This window comes from Vulpes vulpes, chromosome X (genome assembly GCF_048418805.1).
Source record: "Vulpes vulpes isolate BD-2025 chromosome X, VulVul3, whole genome shotgun sequence".
NCBI lineage: Eukaryota > Metazoa > Chordata > Mammalia > Carnivora > Canidae > Vulpes > Vulpes vulpes.
This window is the reverse complement of record NC_132796.1, coordinates 9,086,417-9,108,497: the sequence shown is the minus strand read 5'-3', so window position 1 is coordinate 9,108,497 and position 22,081 is coordinate 9,086,417. Positions and strand designations below refer to the sequence as shown.

The following is a 22,081-nucleotide window of genomic DNA, read 5'->3' as shown; positions in this document are numbered from 1 at the left end:
ATTGTCCGTGATCTTAGGTCAAAGGCGCTCATTCAACAGAGTTAAACTCACGTGCTGATTCCTACGGAAGGCCACGTCGTTTATCTGAAAACCATGAGGAGCTGGTCTCCAAGGCAGGCTTTGTGCCCCAAGGACACAGAACTCTGAGCAACAAACTTATTTACTTGCCCAAATTACTTCTGCCAATTCCCGTTGGCTTATCCCCTTGCCTGGCACCACCATTCACCTACAGCTCCAGCTAGAAATTCGGGAGGTACCCTCCATCCTTTCTTGTCTCGCAATCTCCGCATCAAATACACCACCCAGTCCTATACCGATCCTTCCTCTACGACACCACTTTTATACCCCCGAGGACTCCTCTGGGCCAGTTCTCTAGCTGTTATTTCTCACCATTCTCCACATAGGACAGCTGGAGTGAAATTGTAAAAATGCAAGTTGGATTATTCTCCTCTACTGCTGAAAACCCTCCAGTGGGTCCTACTCTCTCTCTTAGAATAAAATCCAGACTCTGTTTTTTTCACAGTTTAGATCAAAGGTCAGCATACCTTTTGTGTAAAGAGCCAGACAGTAAATATTGTAGGTTTTGTGGGCCACATGGTCCCTTGCCACCACTCCGGTCTAGAGTCAGAGCACAGAAGTAGCCACAGATACTACGCAAATGCATGGTCGTGGCTATTTCTGATAAAATCTGATTTACAAAAACAAGCAAAGGGCCAGATTTGGCTCTTGGGCCACAATTAACTAACCCCTACTCTAGAAGGCCCTCTATTACTCAGTTCCTTTCTCTCTCTCTCTCTCTCTCTCTCTCTCTCTCTCTCTAGTATTTTCATACCACGTTTTAAATAGGACAACTACACTGTCCTATTTTTCTCCCCAAACACTGTAAGCCTTCTTCCTCCCTCCACTCTGCCTGGTTGGCTTTTCTCATCCTCTTAGGAACAACTCGGATGTCACCTCCTCCTTCAGGATTTCCCAGAGTCTCCTACCCTATACCATCATGCCCCCTTTTAGCGTCCCATTCTCTTCCTTCATGGCACTTACTCTAATTGTATTTGCTTGTTTCACGGCTTTACTGTCCATCTTCCTCACCAGACCACATGCCTGCGGAAGGAAGGGACCAGGTCTGTGTTCAGTACCCATAACCAGCAACCGTCACCTGGCCAAGCCCAGAGTAAGCACCTGGAAAATGTTGTTTCTTGGAGTCTTAGATTGGCAGTAACGATACGACTTGCCCCACCGGCTTGTATCAGAATTGCTGTGTGGATTAAATATTTCAAGCGCCCAGGGAAGTGCTCAGATTCATTTTCCTTCCATTTGGTTCTCTTTAGCACAGATATAGTTAATAAATAGAATCCATTCTTTTAAAAAACCCATCCAAAAAAACAAAAAAAAAAATTAAATAAATAAAAACCCCATCCATTCTCTCAAGCAGCATTTGAGTAGTTGGGGATCTATCACCCCAGGCAGAACATTCAGGCTACTTTACTTGCATATTTATGATGGGAGTTAAAGATTAGAGAAGCATGTTTTCCTTTTTATAGCAGATTTTTTTTTCTACTTAAATTAATTCACTCTCAAGTCCTTTTTCTAGAGACAATTGCCAGTAAATGTGGAATGCTGGGCTAGAAACAAATGTTGGATTAGGTACAAGTGGTCTCCGATATTTAATGTGTTTCTAGAAAACATATCTGAACTTGAACCTCTTACGCACCTCCGCTAAAGATGCCCATGGAAACTCTAGGATGTGTTGCTGGAAGCAGCCAGAATAAATCACGTGCGAGAAGCAGTGAGAGCGCCATAGGCAGTCAGTGTACAGGGCATATGCTGATCCCAAGGGCTTTTACTCTGGTTACTCAGCACCTGGACTTGAATCTTTGTTCAAGAAATACCTTCACGCTGCTGAGTTGGCCATTGCCTTAGAGCATGGAGGGGGCATGAGTGGGAGTTTACAAGCCTCAAGGGGAGACCCTAGCCAGTGACTGTCCTGTGGTGGAGAAGGACTACAGATGCCTCTGATGGGATGACTATTAGGTGTGACATAGAAGATACCCAGAATGCCCTTGTGGATTGAGCCAAGGATACCTATCTGGAATATGGCCTGATATGGCATCTTTGTTTGGCTTCCTTTTGTTACAGGTCTGACTTCCCCACTCCTCTATTTAGTTTTTTTAAATTTTTATTTTATTTTTAAAGATTTTATTTATTTATTCATGAGAGACAGAGAGAGACACATACACAGGCAGAGAGAGAAGCAGGCAGAAGGAGAAGCAGGATCCACGCAGGGAGCAGGGGACTCGATCCTGGGACTCCAGGATCAGGCCCTGGACTGAAGGTGGCGCTAAACCGCTGAGCCACCCGGGGTGCCCCTAGTTTTTAAAAATTTTTTTAAAAGATATTATTTATCTATTCACACAGAGAGGCAGAGACATAGGCAGAGGGAGAAGTAGGCTACCTGTGGGGAGCTTGATGCAGAACTTGATCCCGGAACCCTAGGATCAAGACCTGAGCTGAAGGCAGACGCTCAACCACTGAGCCATCCAGGTGCCCCTTCCCTCCTATTTAGTTTGAGAGAATTCTTCCTATGAAGCCACTTGCACATCAATCTTTATCTCAGGGTGAGCTTCTGGTAGCCCGGCCTAAGACAGTGAACAAGTGCTTAATGACAGAACATTGATATTCCCCCTACAAGTTGTCATTTCTTTTTTTTTTTTAAGATTTTATTTATTTATTCATGAGAGACACACAGAGAGAGGCAGAGACACAGGCAGAGGGACAAGCAGGCCCCCCATGGGGAGCCCGAAATGGGACTCAATCCAGGGATTCCAGGATCACTCCCTGAGCTGAAGGCAGATGCTCAACCACTGAGCCATCCAGGCATCCCCAAATTGTCATTTCAATTCCACATCTTAGTGGTCATGATTTGGGTAAACGTTTTGTAGAAGGCATACACAGAGAAGTCCAGCTTACTTGGAAAGTTGAAATAAATGCCGTTCAACAATCTGAACTAGAAAGAGTAGAAGAAGAAAACTCAAAGCATTTGGAGCATGCAAGTAAATAAGAAACAGACCAGATTAAAACTATAGCCTCCCCAGTCCAGGCCATACTGGGAACATTTTTCCTCTATCAAAACATATTGAAATAAGTATCATTAATAAGGATCATTCTTTTAAAAGGATGACTGGAAATGTTCTTTTAAACCTAAGAGATGCCAATCTGCATTAGTCTTACATAAAGATTTCTCTGAGCAAAGAGATAATTACAGCCTGACAGATGCCTAAAATAGCCTCAATTCTGTGTTTCTTTTTCAATCCAGAGGTGGGCAGATACCACCCTAGTGCCTCTCTGAATTATAGCTTATGAAACTTGGGAGAAAAAAAAAAGATATCTATTGAACCGCAATGTTTAGACTACCCAAGCCTTTCAACAAGCTTCTCCTTCCCCCTCCTCTCCTCACCATCCTAGAAGCAAATGAAAAGCCTAAGTTCTCTTCTCCAATGGAAACTGTTCGAATCCCTTCTTGTGTTCAAATGGTGCTGCAGGCTTTCTGCATGTGCTCATACGACGGTTCTTCATCTCCATTCGTGCATGTTTGACTTAGTACCCATGTTTGACTCTGGGTGCGGCTATTAATTGGCTGCATAATTGCAAGAAAATACTATACACCTTTAAGCCTCTATATCCTCATTCATGGGATAAAGAAAATCTTGGGGATCCCTGGGCCGCTCAGCGGTTTAGCGCCTGCCTTTGGCCCAGGGCGCGATCCTGGAGACCCGGGATCGAGTCCCACGTCGGGCTCCCGGCATGGAGCCTGCTTCTCCCTCTGCCTGTGTCTCTGCCTCTCTCTCTCTCTGTGTGTCTATGATGAATAAATAAAATCTTAAAAAAAAAAAAAAAGAAAATCTTTGCTGTCAGTCTACCATTTTGTGAAGGTGAATGGTACCCTTAACTCACATATATTGATCATAGAGGAACATATGGTAGGAAAATAATACCAGCAGAGGCAATTCCTTCAGGGGATTGAATATTTCCCGCACTACTTTATAAGAAGATACTTTACAGTGCAGGAAGTCAATTTTTAAAATCTATGCTTTGCTTGATGTCCACAAGTATAACAGTCTCAACATTTAAATTCAGATGGCAAATTTCACGAGTACCATAAAAACTGGTCTGCTTGTCACATCTAAGGAAAAAGGAAAACATTTTGTTTCCAACAGAAGAGCTATGTTTTAAAAAATTGTTTTCCATAAAATAGGATTATTTCTTCTTTATTAAAAAGAGCAGGACTTGACCTGAACCCATGATCATTGATTGCTATTTGATTATATTTGTTGGATAGGACTGCAGGTGAATGACTCAAATGAAAGTACTATGTGACCATAAGAGATACTGAATATTTATATAGTTCTTCAGATGTCAAGCTTTTCAATAATATCTGCAGCTCTTGGAGGATTATGTGAAGTTGGTGAAATAGTATTGGAATCTCATTGAGTTAGCCCATAAAAAGAGAGAAAGCAACTAGGATAGCAAAGCCAAAAACCCATGGCACCATCCCAGCAAAGCTAGGTGGGAGATATCCCCACGGGAACCAAAATTGGAAGACAAACTACCAATGTATCTATGTGGGAAGACCTCAAGGGAAGGGAAGGGGGCCTCTGATGGCTCAGAGACCAGAAAAACCTCGGAATTGCCAACAGATCCTCCCCCAAAGTGGGCGATTGCCATCCAGGGAGAACAAGCTGCAGACATCTGTACAGAGTGGTGAGGTGTAAGCACATACTTCCCTATGGCACTACCACTCTGATGCTCTAAGGGCGACAGGGAGCATCTGTGTTGGCTCCATTTGGACAAGGTGGATATAGTATATCTATCTAAAAATGGGGGAGAAAAAGGAAATTTGACCAAGAGCCGAGGTAGTTAGATGCTTGCCTTATAGGTATTAATATGAATTATGAGTATAAAGATTATAATTCAAGTTAAATGTTGAAGCAGATGGCAAGAAGGGCAAAGAAGAGGTTATTCACTAATTTCAGAAATGTTCAGAGTAGGAAGCCAATAGATAATAGACTGAAGTAAACAATGGTGGGTAGGTGTGGGTGGGGAGACTAGGGCATTATATAAAGGCATCCGTCTAGGGCAGCTGGGTGGCTCAGTGGTTGAGCATCTGCCTTCGGCTCAGGGCGTGATCCCAGGGTCCTGGGATTGACTTCTGCATCGGGCTCCCTGTGGGGAGCCTGCTTCTCCCTCTGCCTATGTCTCTGCTTCTCTCATGACTAAATAAGTAAAATCTTAAAAAAATAAATGCATCACTCTAATGACAACCACCTGACCAAAAATATATGTCTTCCTAATTACGATGAGTCACCCACAAACACACACATGTGTGTGTGAGAAACACGGTTTTATGACATAGTGATCCGTAGGATGTATGTTAAGAGAAAAAAGTATGTCTCATTTACTACCATTTCTAAGAATGGAGAGAAATTGGAGTATGTGCTCATATTAAACAACAGAAGAAAGAACTGCAGTATAAAATAAAAAATGTTACATATCTGAGAGGAAATAGGGAGGGGAGCACAGGGTCAGAATTTATACTTTCTTGAACATACATTTTGTAGATTAGACTTGGGAATCATGTACATAAACATAATTATAAAACACAGCTAAATAAAATCCCTAAATATTGCTTTTAAAATGAAATAAAGAACCCACATATCCTGTTGGAGGAATGGTTCTAGCTACGCCTAATTTTAAAACAGAATTAAACAAAGGTGCCATCCTAGCAATTGTAGGTAAGATGAAGTAATTGCACCTGTGAATCCAGTTGGAGGCAGAGTGACAAAGAAGTGTCCCAAGTGCTTTTAAAACAGTATTTTGAACATTCTCGTGAGACATGTCAGGAAGACAAATAGAACTGCAACGCAACGATCTTAAAATGCGCTGGGTAATCAGGTTATTTGTGGTAGTGTTGTTATTCTGAGGTGGGAACATGTGTAGTGTGGGATCAAACTGGGAAGTCACGATAAGGTCGCTGAGAACAAGGATGTAGTTTGAGAAAAGGAGATAAAGATTAAAGATAGATGGGGTCAAGTGAAAACATTTTGTCCTCAACTTGAATCAGACCTATTGTTATCAGCTCATGATGTAGTTCATCTTTAAAAGAACGTACACTGATGTCGTAGGTCTATCCGTCTCATCGAGCACGCTGGCATTCAGATTACCAAACACCATTTTCCACTAGAAGAGATCATGGCTGCTTGGAACCACAACTGGTTCCGGATCTGGAGTAACAAACACGTAAGCCAAACCTTGAGCATCTTGTCTTATCAGAAAGTCAAGACACGGACACAGAGCATTAGGGTCATGCGGACATTAGGGTCTCGAGGACAACAGGCTCCCACTTACCAAAGATGAGACGAATTGAGCTTTGACAAGAATAAGAACATCAATGGATTTAAATAATCAAACATACATAAATCCATGAGTTCATAATAACATTCAAAAAAAACTGTTTTGGGGGTAAATGGCAGTGAAACAACTCGTTTTGAAAAGTGGTAAAAGAAGGGACAGAATCAAATATCTGCCCTACCGTCCATATGAATTGTTCCTCAGGGTAACCAAATTTATTTTCTCTTCAGAGTTGTTCAGCTAATGGGTTCCACGTTGGCCGCGGAGCATACTCATAAATAAACAAATAAAGAAATTTATTCAGCTAAGAAATATTAGAATTAGATATTACTTCATTGCAATCACTAATGAAATGAGAGCTCTTGGCCAAGATTATCAATAGGAGCTTTCATTACACAAAGAGTCACAACTGGCTATCACCCAGCCCTGGAGATGCAAAGTACACAGTATCCTCCATAAGGAAGCAATCAGACCCTTACAGAAAATACAGGAAGACAGAGGATCATGGGACATGACACGCAGGGATACGGTTGGCTCTAGGATTCTCTACAGGACAAATAACTTGTTTTTTTTTTAAATAAATTGTTAAGGAAGACAATTAAAAAAAAAAGATAAAAGGAGAAAGTATAGTTTAGAAGAGTCATGGGGCCCTTGGGTGGCTCAGTTGGTTCAGCATCTGCCTTTGGCTCAGGTCATGATCTCAGGGTCCTGGGTCAAGCCCTGCCTCGGGCAGGTCCCCTGCTCAGTGGGGATCCTGCTTCCCCCCCTCCCTCGGTCCTTCCCCCTGCTTGTGTGTTTGTGCTCTCTCTCAAGTAAATAAATAAAACCTTAAAAAAATAAGAGAATATTAAAAGACATATGAACAACCTCATATTATATGGACTTTATATGGATCTTGAATCAAATACACTGTAGTAAGAAATCATTTTCTGAGACCATGGAAGAGATACAAATACTGTGAATATTTGATTATATTGTATAGTATACAGTATGATAATGCTATGATGGGTTTTTAACTTTTATAAAGAATGCTGATCCCTTAGAGGTACACACTGAATTATTATAGGTGAAATGATATGATATGTGGGGTTGGCTTCAATATCATGAAAGAGTAGAGGGGTGTCTTGGAGTATGGACGACTGACTGGCCGTGAGTGAGGACAGTTGAAGCTGGGTGATGGGAACATGGGTTGACTACACTTTTCCCAACCCTTATGATCCTTTTCAAGATTTTCCATAATAAAATGTTTCCCAAACAACCTGCAGCCGTGAGTGACCAGTAATAGTGGTAGAGGTCTGCTTTGCTGGACCAGGATTCAGCTCACTCTTCTAGTAATGGCCACCAGATGTCCTTGGCAGAATCCAACTCTTAGATCCTAAAAATCCATGGAAGGCTGATCCCAACTTTGTCACATGACCCAGACCTTGCCTACACCCCCCCCCCCCCCACCTAGGGCATAGTCTCCTGCCCGAATGCCAGGGGTTTTATTTAGGGGTAGACAGTCACTCTACTGGGCCAGTAAAAGCCCTGTCTGGGAAGTTGGGTTAGATTTTTGTGGGAAATGGTGGGCTTTCCCCGCCTTGCGTTGTTGAGCCGGTGGCATGCAAGCCTAGAGCTCTGGTTCAGCCTCGCCACCACTTGGAGAGAGCTCTCCTAAAGAAGCAGATGCAGGAAGGTGGGCCAGGGCCCCAGATGGAGGCCAAAGCACTCCCGGCACCCACCGTCGGGTTCCAACACCCGACTCCCCTTCGCCTGACCAGCTCCACCCTGGATCCGTTTTGAGTTCCATCAGCCAGTAGATTCACTTCTTTCCTTAAGCTTGTTTGAATTATGTTTCACTGGTGCCTGAAAGGCTCTTACTAATCACAGCTATGCTTCTCTACTTTTAAGACCTACTATATATTTGAGAGACCAAGGAAAGGGACTTCATGGAGAAAAGAAAACAAATTACAGAGGAAGGCCAGTTTTAAGGGCCTCCCACGTACTGTATTTCTTGGTAAAAGAATGGAAACCGGCACCTCACTGTGCTTAAGAGATGTAATATATGCAGGAAATTAAAGGGTGAGAAATGTGAGTTTTTAAAAAAACGGTCACACTTTTAGAAGCTTTCCCCAAACTTGGTGTGTTTTATTATGAATCCCGAGAGGTTTCTTTTGTTATTGTGTGTGGCTATTCAGTTTTGAAATCACCAAGCTCCTAGTCACCCAGATACCCTGAAGTGCCCTATGAGAAAGAACATTCCCTGTTATTTCCAGAATTCAAAGTGAGCTGATACTGTTGATTGGGTTCAAGGAAGAACAGTGTGTTCCACCTCTAATATCCTCGATTTAACATTAAATATAAATGAAAACACCCTGGGGCAGAGTTTCAGAGCGCATGATGAAAATTCAGCTCTGACACGCTTCTTGTAAAAGCCCAAGAATGCTCAGCCCACAGAGCAATCCCATTTATTAGACACGGACGTGCAGACTATTTTGTGCATAAATATATAGATAGCAGCAAGGAGGCAAAAAAAAAAAAAAGAAGAAGGTTGTTTAATAGTGAAAGTTCTCCTATGGGGGGAAATGAACAAATCTTTTGTTTTCTGGGTCCTTTATTATTTGATCTAGAATCCGAAATGAATCTTGCCTTGGTTGTTTAAATGGGAAATACTCAGGATACTAGAAAGGGAAGGTGTTGAAATAGAAGTGAAATCTTGTTTAGAATAATAATATATTACACATGCTTCTGTCTAAACGCCAAGATCCACAATTCTCTTTTTTGGTACTTTTCCATCTAAACGTATAGAACTTACAGAGTAAATGAGTTTATATTTCATTTTTTAAGTTGTAATCAAATGGCTTATTAACTGCTTTTTAATGTCTACTATGTGGTGGCATATAATTTGGTATGCTTAATAAAGATTGATTTATAATATACCGGATACTAATAAGCCAAAATGTGGAAATAAAAGCTGGTTTGAAAGAGTTTTCCTTAAATTTATTTGAGAGGGAGAAAGAGAGAGCACGAGCAAGCACGGGAGAGGGGCGGAGGGAGAGGGAGAAGGAAAGAACCTCAAGCAGACTCCCCACTGAGCACAAAGCCAATGTGGGGCTTGACCCTACAACCCTGAGATCAGGATCTGAGCTGAAACCAAGAGTCAGATGCTCAACCGACTGAGCCTCCCTGGTGCCCCAAGTGCTGATTTGATAGACACGAGCTCATACGTTTGCACGTGGAATCCAAAAGCGTTTCAAGGTGGACAAACAGCCTTCAAGAACGTGTGCATTTTCCTCGTGTGTGCATTTTGTCCAACCTAAGAAAAGGACGAGGTAGTGCGTACGACTTTTTAACTCCGTAACATTAGCTGTGGAAAAAACCCACCCTTTTAGAAAAAATATTTCTACTTAATGTATCTCTGCTCTGAACTCCTGCCCAGTGGCCTGGTGGGAGACACATGCTCAGTTGTATCTCGGGGAGTTTCCTTCTTGCCCTGGCCACACAAGGGTCCTGGAGATGTGACTCGGCTCTCACCATTCAGGAAGGCTGCTCTGGTGCTAATCCGCACAGCCACCAGAGACAGGTCTGGCTCAGTGTGTTTAAGGGTCCCTCAGATACCAGGTGACAGCACTGAGTAACAGACAGTACATACCATAGATGGACATTGGACCGACTTCCTGGCTTCATCAAGTATGATGCCTCTAGCATAATGTAGAGCCCAGAATCCACTTGGCATGAGCTTAACTCTGTTTTCTTTACTTCTTTAAAGATTTTATTTATTTATTTAATTTCTTTACTCATGAGAGACACAGAGAGAGAGAGGCAGGGACACAGGCAGAGAGAGAAGCAGGTTCCCTGCGGGGAGCCCGATGTGGGACTCGATCCCAGGACCCTGGGATCACACCCTGAGCTGAAGGCGGACGCTCAACCACTGAGCCACCCGGGTGCCCCAACCCTGCTTACTTAACTATAGATGAGTCTAATTATTCCTAATCACAGAGCAGTGCTAGGATTTGGTGTGTGGGGCCCAGAGGCGGGCTTCATAAATGGTGGTGGCTTCAGTTTTCCTTGTTTGAAAAATTCTGGTTCAAGGGCCTCTTTCGGAGGGTTTTGTTTGAAGAAACACGGTAGCAAGAGAGTGGCAAGGGAGTACAAAATCTCTCCTTGCATCTCAGTTGTTCAAAGAATCCTTTTCTGCCTGAGATTTACAAGCCAATATGGTTTTTAGAGATCCTATTTATAATGAAAATTCACCGTCTTACCATTTAGTTTATGAACATGGGGTCTCTGCTACCACACCATCTGGACTCCCAGCAGGCAGAGGGTGGCTCTTGGTAATCGCTGCCTCCCCGCTCCCTGCTCTGTTGCCTGGGAACAGGGACAGGACTTGCCTCATTACTTCCCCTCCTCTCTTCTCAACCATTTCATGGTTATTTTGCCATCTTTGGACATTCCCACTCGCTGGGGGACCATTCATCTGCGGGAATTTGAAATTACATCCTCTTGAGAAAAAGGAGAAATGTTGTCTACAACTGCTTAAGATGGTAAGATTTCATAACCGTCGTCTCCAGTGGCTCTTGATGGGGGGGAGAACATCCCCAATTATCGGGGAGCACCACCAGGCTTTAGTGGATGAGATGCCAGATGTTAAATGTCCTTCTGGGCCCACCTGGGTGGCTCAGCGGTTGAGCATCTGCCTCCTGTTCAGGTCATGATCCCGGGGTCCTGGGATCGAGGCCCACATCAGGCTCACTGCGGGGAGCCTGCTTCTCCCTCTGCAATGTCTCTGCCTCTCGCCCTGTGTCTCTCGTTAGTAAGTAAATAAAATCTTTAAAAAAAATACGTCCTTCCATTCAAGGACAGGCCTACATAATGAAGAATGGTCCCATGCAAAAGGCCTATAGTCCTTCATCACAAACTTCTGGGGGATGAGGACTCGAAAGCAGTTACATACCCAAACTGACAGAGTTGGTTGGGAGGTGCCTGGGGGACGAACCCCAATCTTCTCTCTCCCACACGCAAGTCGAACGCACCCTCCTACATTTGGCATCTTCACGACAAGGGGGCACAAGGAGATTCCACAGCGCCGGTGCCGAGTGTATCAGAAAGGGACGACGTTTATGTGCAAGTTCACACGTGAGCAATGCATATTAGGCATAAACACAACCTCTCAGACCCCACACTGCATTTTCATAGAGAAGCCTAATGTACACTAGAGATCATCTTAGGCGTAGGCATCAGTGTAACTCTGGTTATGCTGGCTATGGGGTCTGACACTGCGCTGAGGCCAAGGGGCGGTTTCATTCCAGAACGATCACTTAAACCACTTACTAAATACCCCGCTGCAAACCTACGAGCAGAGCGTAAGGTGATGTGAAGAGGTTGAGGCCCATGAAGTCAGGAGAAGGGAGGCAGGCAGGGACAGGGCAGTGAGCCGTGCTGGCGAAGTGGGCAGGTGTTTGGAACACAGGTGTCAAGAATCAACACGTCTGCAAAGACCTGAGACAAACACAGGACTGCCGGAAAGGTCATGAACTTACTGACCTCTGATGGAAGGACTAACCTAGCGAACCGTTCGAGCTCATTTCAAAGGCAGGCCCACAGGGAATCCACCTGGGGTATTCCTAGAAACCGTCACTTCTGTTTGATTTCGTGTTGAGCACTGCACCTGGCACGACGGCTAGCGTCGAACAACGCAGGGCCCGGGAGGGAAGTGGCTCTGGGCTCTGCAAACCTGCTCCCTCCACTGATGGGGCACAGGCCCGCACCGCAGGAAGCTTCCAGGGCAGGGAGATTGACCCAGCTGGCTGACTTCTTACCAAAGGGAGGGGAGTGGAGGCGCTGTATACCCTCCCTGGGGTCGTTCCAGGCCTGTGCCCTTCCTGACTGTTCCCTCTGTGCAGTATGACAAGGTCAAGGCTGAGCTGCTCCAGCCAGGAGCGCTCAGGAGGGACTTTATGGGATGCACTGATTCCCATCATGACGGAAGCATCATAAGGTTTTGGGTTCATTACAGCAGCCAGTGGTACCCTAACCTGGGCCTTGTCACCGTGAAACACAGACTCGTGACAAACACCTACAAGCCCGAAAATAAAGAAAACAGATTATAATAAAGATCTCGGTATGATTCAGAGGATCAAGGTACGGGAGTGATTAGCTGTGAGGGCTGATGGGAGAGCATAAGGGAGGGCAATGCGCAAATCGGTGAGGTTTCTCTGTTTGCTTGTTTCCTTATTTTCTCCCCCCATCGCTCCACTTTCCAGAAAGGTTTTCAGGTGGCCACAGAGCTCCTCATATTTGCTTTATCTTTACTATTATGGCCAGCACCCCCCCACCCCGCCGCCCCGCTTCACTGCTCGGCCTCTCGGGCCTCTGATCTCAGAACAGGTGTCTAAGTTTCATTGCTTGAAGTCGTGGCCCAGCAGACAAGAGCCTGGGGGGTAAATCCGTCCCTCTCTGTTTCTGTAAACAAAGTTTAATTGGAACACAGCCACACTCATTTGTTTACGTATTATTTATGGCTGCTTCTGTGCTACAATGGCAGAGCTGGGTTGTTGTGACAGAGACCATATGGGCCGCAAAAGCCTAAAATATTTACAACCTGGGCCCTTGCAGGAAACGTTCGCCAACCCCCGATTTAGGCCGTTCCTCACCCAATCTTCACCTCTGCAGGGCAATAGCTCCCAAGTCTGTTCATACCCACTGCACCCATATGACATGACACTGAAGTCCCTCTGGTTCGAGCCACCACCTGATCACCCTGCTGCACACCCGTGTGGACCCCCGGGTCAAGTTCACCCATCATCACTGCTGGGTTCTAGCGCCCCAGGGGGTGAGACTTGGCTACCTTTGCCAACAAAGCCTGGGGGCGCTTTCTGGGCTTTTTCATCATTCCTCAAGTTATCTTCATTCATCCTAAAAGACTGCATTTCGGCTCGGGTTCCTCCTTCGTTTTGACCGAATACCTGGATTGTGCCCCATACCCCTGCTCTGCAATTTCAAGAGCATTAATGACAACATCTGACACAGCGGCCCGAGTGATGACAAGTCACGAGGTGCTGTCACATACGTTATCTCATTCCGGTCTATCCAACTCTTCCATTTGTATGAGCTAGGTCTCCGGTTTTAGGGCTCAAGATACAGGATTAAGTAAATGAAGTCCTCGCCCAACGGCAGCCACTGCTAATCTATTTTGGACGGAGCACTTGAATTCACATTTTTTTCTGATTTCTATGCCACGTGTCTTTTCATCAGGAAGCAGGAGAGCACTTTGAAAGGTTCGCCAGTGTTCCCCTCTCCCCTCCATGACGTCCCCACTCATTTCTTTGCTTGATCCCCTCTATTCCTCTGCCCGTTTGGTCAGCCAGACCACACACCAATCATCCGCCCAGGACAGGCTCACGACACAAGTGGAAAACTATAGAGGGTCTAGGAACTGAGGGTAAAAAAATAGCAGTAGGAAGGACATTCAACAAAGCAGAGTAAAGCGTACTCCTCTCCAGCACAGGGACTGGTGAGAGGATGGGGAGACAGAGTGAATCTGAGGGTACTCAGAAGAGCACCGAATCGGGGTGCCTGTGAAACAACAGGCATCCTCCCTCTCTTTCCAGAAGCTTATCCTCCAGGAAGATTCCATTGGGAATCCCCAAATAGTCTGGTGGAATGAAAGACTACAATGACTGGTGCCTTCTTTTGTACTCAGAACCCTGGGAGGGTGACAAGACCGTGGAGGAAATTGGCCCTAGAGAGTAGTCCATGTCCTAATACAGCACAGGAGGGGCAAGTGCACCCAAGATGACACACAAGTGGCTAAGGAAGGGCTGACGGTGGTGAACAAGGGGTGCCACAGTACCTCCCTGCCAAGGTGAATGACCAAAGGCAGACCAGATGGGCACAAAGGTATCTCAGCAAATTCTCATGGCTGACGCAGGTAGAGTGGATCCACTTCGCCTCTCCTGGTGCCTCCTCCTGTTCAAGCAACTGGCCCAGTGGAGAGGCAGCATCATGGAAAATGGGACGAACTGACCGCACACTAGGATGGGCATTGGGAATAATTGGGATTATTATACATAATAGATAAATAACGGTACACTTCTGGGGTGCCAGGCTGGCTCAGTCAGTAGAGCATGTGACTCCTGATCTTGGGGTTGTGAATTCAAGCCCCATGTTGGACAGAGACCTTACATTAAAAAAGAAGAAAAAAGAGAAGAAAAGATACACTTCTTCCGTATCTGAGCATGTGGCCCGAGATTCTTACCCACCCACTGTGTTGCCTGTAAAGATAAGGCTCGGGTGCTGGGCTCCTGAGACCTTCTAATAAAATCTCTAGGGAATGGGGCTTCCATTTGGTCCCGGGCATGTTCTGACTGCAGGCTCACCAGGATGTGTCTTTTGTTTGTTTGTTCTTGTCTCTCTAGCTACTTATAGAAAGTGTGTGGAATAATTTATCAATTTGTATTTCTAAAGGATCAACAGAAATAGCATAGGGCTAATAATCATCTTCTACCATTTGTTCTTAGTATGGGTAAGATGTTAAGACGTTCAGTAGTGCCAACCATATGAGATCATTGAAAATACGCCCTAGCTGAAAGATTTTTTCCTGTTCTTCAATCTTTGCCATCCATCGCCATACAAGAATTGCATAAAAGCACGTATGGTGATGGAGAGATCTAGTGAGAGAGTAGCAGATGCTCATCAGCAAGATATAAGGGACATTGAAATAATCTAAATGAAACCATTTTTTAAATTAATTTTCATTATAACTTTCATGAACTATGGACCCAAGTCACTTTTTCTACTTTGTCTTTATTAGAAGGGTTTCCCACACATTCCATTTTCTAGAATCGCTGCCCTCTCTCTCCCCAGGCTCTGTAATTTGCAAATGTCAGAAAACGTGTACACTGCAAATGTGTATTAGGTGACTCTACAATGTGTAGTGTCAGCGTACCAAGGGGCTGTTCTTTTCTGTTTTCACCGAAATTGCTTGCCGGTCTTACTGTAATAAGGCCTTATTATATCATACATCATCATGCATATTTTATACGCCTGATGCTCGGTGGATGCTCTTTGCTTTGTTATTTTACGAAGCAGCATCGAGATGCATCTCAGCCCAGCTGAAATTAGACAGGAAGGTGACCCTCCTAATATATTCTTGTGCAGACACGGTGCCCCCGGAACATGATCTGATTTGACTTTCCATTATAATTCTGATGAGGACAGGCTGATACAAAGACAGAGGGGTTGGATCTCATTTTTAGATGGGTCCCTTCTAAAGTGTTTCTCTTGCTCCTATTAAGCTTGCCAATCTCTCACCGACTGCAGCAAGCAGGTACTCCTGAGCACTTCCTGCTAAATTCAAAGCAAGTGCTTGGCAAACCTGGGATAGGAGACAGGCTCTGTGCATAGAATTAAAAAATGGGGTTGTCTCTGGGGTGTGGGTGCTGAGACCCATGATCTAGAGGCCAAATTCAGCTCTGCTATTTGATGGGCCTACTAAGTGAGGACTTGATGTGTCAGATCACTAGGCTTGGTCTCCTTTTGAGCCGACAGGTCCTGGTAGTTGGTACTGGCTTGTTCCACCCCCACTGCGTGCCTCCCTATTTGCCCTAAGCAACTGCTTTACTCCTTTGAGCCCCCTTCCCCATTCTGTAATGGGGGTCCAATAAAAAATACTTGCTCACGGGGCTGTTGAAAGAAATACACATGATGAGCAGGTTATGAGTGGTCCCTAAGGAGCCAGACTGGGTTTCACTCCACCACTTACTAACTAGGGGATCTTGGGCACATTCCTTAACCTTTCTGTGCCTCAGGATCCACATCTATACATCAGAGGTTAACGACCGTACCCATTAATCACTGTGAGGACTGAATGACTTAATATACAAAACGTACACAGGACAGGGCACAGTAAGTGCTGTAGAAGTATGATCTGGTGTTAACACTAAGGAAGGAAAGTGTCTTGCATGTAATAAGGACTTGATACGTGTTAACCCTCATCATCATTAGTAGGGATGCGACCAATAATATTTGCTTTTTTTCTCCTGAGAGTCAAAAAAGTTACCCTTAACAGTTAGTTGTACACCAAGTTCTGGCTTCGACTGTGCAAGTGAGTTGGCTCACTTGTTTTGTTGAGATGCGTGTGTTCCAGGAAGACAGGAGTCTTGTTTTTGAGCTTTCTTGCTAAAATTGGCAGAATAATCTTCCTGGCCTTAGAAGGAAATTTGCACATTGCTCGGCATGTGTGTGTGCATATTAGTTACTTAGGTAAAAGGAATGTCACTAAAAATTAGCGTTTGTCCATTGTGAATTGAAGTGATGATTAGTAATGTATCTTACTCTAGTTACTTATTGGAAGAACCCTAATGCTCCCCAGAAAAGCTCTCCAGTCACAGGACATTAGTACAGAAGGGGTGACATGTCCGACAGATGTGGACAATCTTCTCTAGATGTGGCTGTAGCTATAGCACAGCTCATTAGTTAGATCAGCAGGCCTAATCAAACTAGGTAGTGAGAGAAGACAGATGGAGGGACAGTCGGCTGCCTTATTGGAGGGGATGGGAGAAGGCAGCTTTGGCCCCTGTGCCTTCTCATCATGGGTTGGGCAGCCCTCAGCTTTCACTGCCATGATGGAAAGGGGTGAGATGGAGCTGCTCACATAGCTGGCTCTGCAATGTTGCCTTCTGATAGAAACAAAAGGGAAGGAAGAGAGCCAGTCAGTACTTTCAGACTCTGCTGCCAGGGCCCTAACACTGGGGTTCAAGAAGCATTCTGACGCTATATGCAAAACTGGTATGCATATGGATTCTTCTGGGTGGAGGCAGAGGTCCATGCTATTTATCCAATTCTCAGATGGATCTTGAATCGCAAGAGACCAATGCCTTCAGTCCAACACAACAAGCCAGGAGTTTTATTGCTGCCATAAAGGGGTGATTGCTGCAGGAGGGTGGGACCAAATTTTGAGGTCCTGGTTTGGGACAGCCATATGGCAATGGATATTTCACTATCTGCAGGTTGGAAAAGTTAGCGTCCATCAGGAGGGTCTGGGTTTCCAGGGACAAAGGCAAGATGTATTTGACAACCCTCTCTCCAGCCACGAACCTGCCATTCTACTGAGGGTCAGTAGCTACCCATTGCCACTTCACTACATTCCTGCACATTCCCATCCATCCTCATCAAACATTCCCACCAAACACTACCCTCCGCTGCAGCCTTGCCACACGCATAAATAGAGTGCAATTAGTTAGAAGTCTCCTCCCGAAGTGCAGGAATCAGGTCTTTGGTATTTATGCATGGCCAGTACCCTACACGATGTTTGCCACTTACTTAATGTTCAATAATTGTTTATTGAAGTCAAACGAATTCAATTGGGTTGGCTAGCCTTGAGGGACGGGGCATGATTCATAATGTCTATGAGCAATTATACTCCATAGTTTTCAAAAATGAAATTTTGGAAACTGTTTCAAGTTAATTTGTCTAATTATGAAAAGCCAAGGGAAATTATCCGCAGATACTTCTAAAGAAGAAAGATAGGGTAATTTGCAAAGGGCACGAATTCTGCAAAGATTTTGCTCCTCAGCCGCTATAAAGTATGAGAGAGAGTTAAGAACTTAGAAAACTGTGAAATGAACAGAACTCATCTAATTTCAGTGCAGCAATTATAGATGTTTCTGAGGATACATGAAAAAACCCAAATGTGGTTACTATAGTAGTAAATTGGTCTCCAAGAAACTCTTTCATTTTCTCTAGAAAAATAAATAATTTTCTACCATAGAGCAACCAAATGATAAGAAAAATAACCCGCAAAGAAACACAAATGTATCTGGAAAGAAAAACGATCCGTGAGCAAAAGCTGTGATGGGAGAAAAAAAAAAAAAAAAAAAGAACAAAACAAGACTAAACCACTTACGTGAATGAATGGATGCCAATTTTTAAAGAGCGAATTTTACAGGGTTATTAAAATGATGAGTGTTTTTCCGAATTTCCTTAGTGGTGAAGAAAATGGGATATTTTATTAAACAGAAAGGGAATTTATCTCGAGTAAGATACAGGCATTAAAACACATATCGGCTGAGAAGCCCAGAGCTGGTTACACGAGCTACATTTTTAGGTTGGTCCACATATGGCAGACAGATGACTAAGCTGATGGGAAGGCGAGGGAAGATTTTCTAATACTTGAACTTCCTCATTAGTGAGAAATGCATTATTTCCAAATTCTGGTTTAATGAGTTGGAAGGTATCTCCACGACCGACTGCATTTCATCTCTGCGAATTGCACGAGGCTTGCTTTGCTTAAAAGAAAGCACCTTGTTACCTTTTTTAAAAAAGATGTTATTCATTTATTCATGAGACACAGAGAGAGGCAGAGACACAGGCCGAGGGAGAAGCAGGCTCCATGCAGGGAGCCCGATGCGGGATTCGATCCCAGGACCCCGGGGTCACGCCCTGGGCCACCCACTGAGCCACCCAGGGGCCCCACCTTGTTACTTTTTACACAGATAAATGGATTGTGCTGAGGTGGAAGGGAGCACCTTCAGGACTGCTGCTCGCCGTCTCAGTGGCGTCCAGGGCCCGAGTTTCTCTGGCTAGACAATCCCTTGGATCCTGGCACATGCCCCCAAGGGTCTGATGGGGGGTCTCGTCTGTCTTGGGGGGTCCGCGCTGAGTGCCCTGGCCGTGGCAGCAAGTGCAACAACTCCCCCTAGAACTTTCTAGAAAGCTGCACAGTGTGATCTGCTACTGCCAGCCAGCACCTCCTCCTCCTCCCCCTCTCCTTTCCCTCCTCCAGGCCACATAAGGAGTGGAGAGAGGGACCTTCGGCATTGTCAGAAAGGCCGAGATCCAGGGAGAAGTTCCTTCCTCTCCTCTGGGGTGGGGCCCAGCAGACAACCCAAAGAGTGGCTGGTCTTGCTGGCGCCAGGCGCCCGGGCACGGTACTGTGCAGTGCGGTGGCTCCGCGGGATGCCCTCCTTTCCTGCCACCAGAGAATTCATGGATGAGCTCCATGGGAGAGCCATGGCACATGGGACCGATGACACACGACGAGTCGGCAGCCAAGGCCAGGCAGAGAAGCAGCCACAGCTGACTTAAGGGGGAGGCGGCTCTAACGTGGGCAGTTTGGCAAGAAGGCCTCGGCTCTCTATGGCCCTGTGGGCCTCTGACCGAGGGGCTGGTCTTGACAAGCCAACGGGAGTTTTAAGGACCCGAAGAACTTCGTGATGGTTAAAGAGCACCCGAGCTTTCCATTCTGAACAGCACAACCTCTTTATCAAGTATGTGGGCATGGCGCAGGGATCGCCAAGAAAATGCTATTAATGACTTTAGGATCTTCTGAAACAAGGGCTGACCAGCTTTCCCTGTAAAGGGCTCGAGAGGCGTTGGTCACAAGCACTCAAGCTCTGCTACTGTAGGGAGAAAACACTGAGACAACACATAAATGACGGCGTGTGACTGTTTTCACATTATTTATGGACTCTGGAACTTGAATTTCACATGGATTGCATGTGTCACAAAATATTCTTCTTTTATTTTTTTCCCAACCGTTTAAAAATGGTAAAACCCATTCTTAGCTCATGGGCTGTGCAGGAACAGGTGGCAGGCTGGATGTGGACTGTGAGCTGTCGTTCATTTAGTCAACACATCCTGGCTGAGCCCTGCTACATAGAAAGTTCTATAGAGACTTTGTTTATGGTGAAGTCACTTGCTTCAAAATGCATTAAAGCAGAAGGGAAAAAGTGGTTAGGAGAAACATCTCTCTAGATGCCCTGGTAGGATTGCTGGGAAATGATCCCGCTTTTGGACGGTTTTTGTGCTGGCTGTGTCCTACAGCGACCAAGTCAGTCCCAGCACCCCCGAACAGATACCTTCATTCTACCATCCTCCGGGCACCCAGATGAACAGAACTGATTATAGAGGGGTGCGCCCAGGGGAGAACAAGAGAACCCCATGGCCTGCCATCAGGCCCAAACAAGGCACTCCAGGATGCAGGCCTACCGAAGGCTCAGAGCCTGCCTGGATGAGGTCTGTCCACAAGCATTTCGAGAGAAAAGGGGCTCCAGATGGTAACCTTGCCACTCCCTCCCCAGGGCTTGAAAATACAGAGTCACTCCTGATTCTTGCATTCCTGGCCCCCAGGAAAATTGAAGGTGTCCCCAGGTCTCATTCCCGATGCAGGGTAAGTCTGACCGAGCATGGTCAGTGACTGCTCACATGGATGAACAGCCTGGGGAGGAACCCTTGGGAGATGTGGACACCCCACGAAGACTTGGCCAGCCAGCTGCAAAGCCTCCATGATAGTGGGTCTACACTGTAAGGTAGGGTGACCAACCCTTCTGGAACTGAGAGGCATCCCGGGATGTGGGCCTTGCTGGGCTTCAACGGGAACGGTTGCTCACCCTTAAAGTAAGCCTCCTCTATTTCTATTTCTCTGTCTTCTTACCCCTCTCCCAGTCCTCCCAAGGAAGCGGGACCCTCCAGGGTTTCTCTGAGAAGCAGAAGCCGAACAAACCTTGGGAAAGAAACTTTCTCTTGAAAGCCCCTGAAACACTCCACTTAATGCCTTTTCAAAGTGTAGATGTAGTTTTGTTTTTTGGGTTTTTTTTTTTAAGATGTAGTTTTAGATGTGTGTTTTTTTTTTTAGATGTAATAGCTTTAGCTTCTGCTGCAATCTTGCTCGAAAAAAAATCAGTATATAAAAGACAGGTGTCACCCACTCATCATTCCTCAACACCCCGGGAGCCCAAGTGGATCCACTCATACAATAGGCATAGCCTCATTTCTAACTTGTAATGACCCGTTTTTGCCCTAAGTACACTGTGGGAGAATAACTCCAGGGGGCTTCAAGAATCTTTTGACCAATATTTTAACATCACATAAAATATTTTCTGCTGCTCCACTAAGAGTATCACACGACAAATTATTTACATCTATGATCAAGCTAAACCAACAAACCAAGCACATTTTTAAACAGTCATATCCTTGACCTAATTATCCTTTTGCTTCGGTTGATGATTCACAATTCAGTAATGAATCACTCAGTCAAGTATGAAAAATCAGTGAACTGTATGTTTGTGTATCCATGAGATTATATAAAATTACTCATCACTTATACGGAATTCGGGTATTGCATTTTGATCCCCTTGATGAGGCAATATCAACGTGTCAGTAATTTTGGAAGGGGAAGAAAATGCAACCTTTGGATACAGCAATGGAAGTAGGAGTCAAGGAGCGTTCCAGCTGAGGCACAGGCACCCTGGCTGTTGACACAGAACGGGCAGTTAGGTGTTCTGTCTTTAGGGGGCCTGTTTCTATTTAGAGGTCAGTGTCAGCCCCGTCAAGGTGAATGGCAGGGACTTGTGATGCTGCCCCACACTGGCTCACGGGAAGCCCTTCCTCCAGGGCCCGAGGTCTGCCTTTGCAGCAGGACAGGGCCCAGGGGAGTCACGCACCTGACCAGGTCGATGACCCGCTCCCTCGGCGCAGCGCTGACTGGCTCATCGTTAATCATTACAATCTGATCTCCCGGGATCAGCTTGCCTTCGGAGGGGCCACCTGGAGACAAATGAGAGCGAAGCGCAGGTGAGAAGACCATCGCCAATCCCTCTGAGTCCTTCTCGCCCCGTCACCATTCATTGTAAGCACCGGGCACTGTCTGCCAAAACAAAACCCAACCACCCATCCACGTTCTACACAGTCATCCTTC

General features: G+C 45.4%; 1 protein-coding gene across 6 annotated transcripts in view; it reads right to left on the bottom strand.

The window, feature by feature from the left end:
• FRMPD4 (FERM and PDZ domain containing 4) overlaps window positions 1-22,081 on the bottom strand; it is a 563,800-nt gene that overhangs the window by 64,816 nt on the left and 476,903 nt on the right. For all 6 annotated transcript variants that reach the window (XM_072743797.1, XM_026015297.2, XM_026015299.2 and 3 more), the window contains exon 4: window positions 21,828-21,930. In XM_072743797.1, coding sequence (XP_072599898.1) covers window positions 21,828-21,930 — 103 coding nt within the window. The remainder of the gene's footprint in view (window positions 1-21,827; window positions 21,931-22,081) is intronic.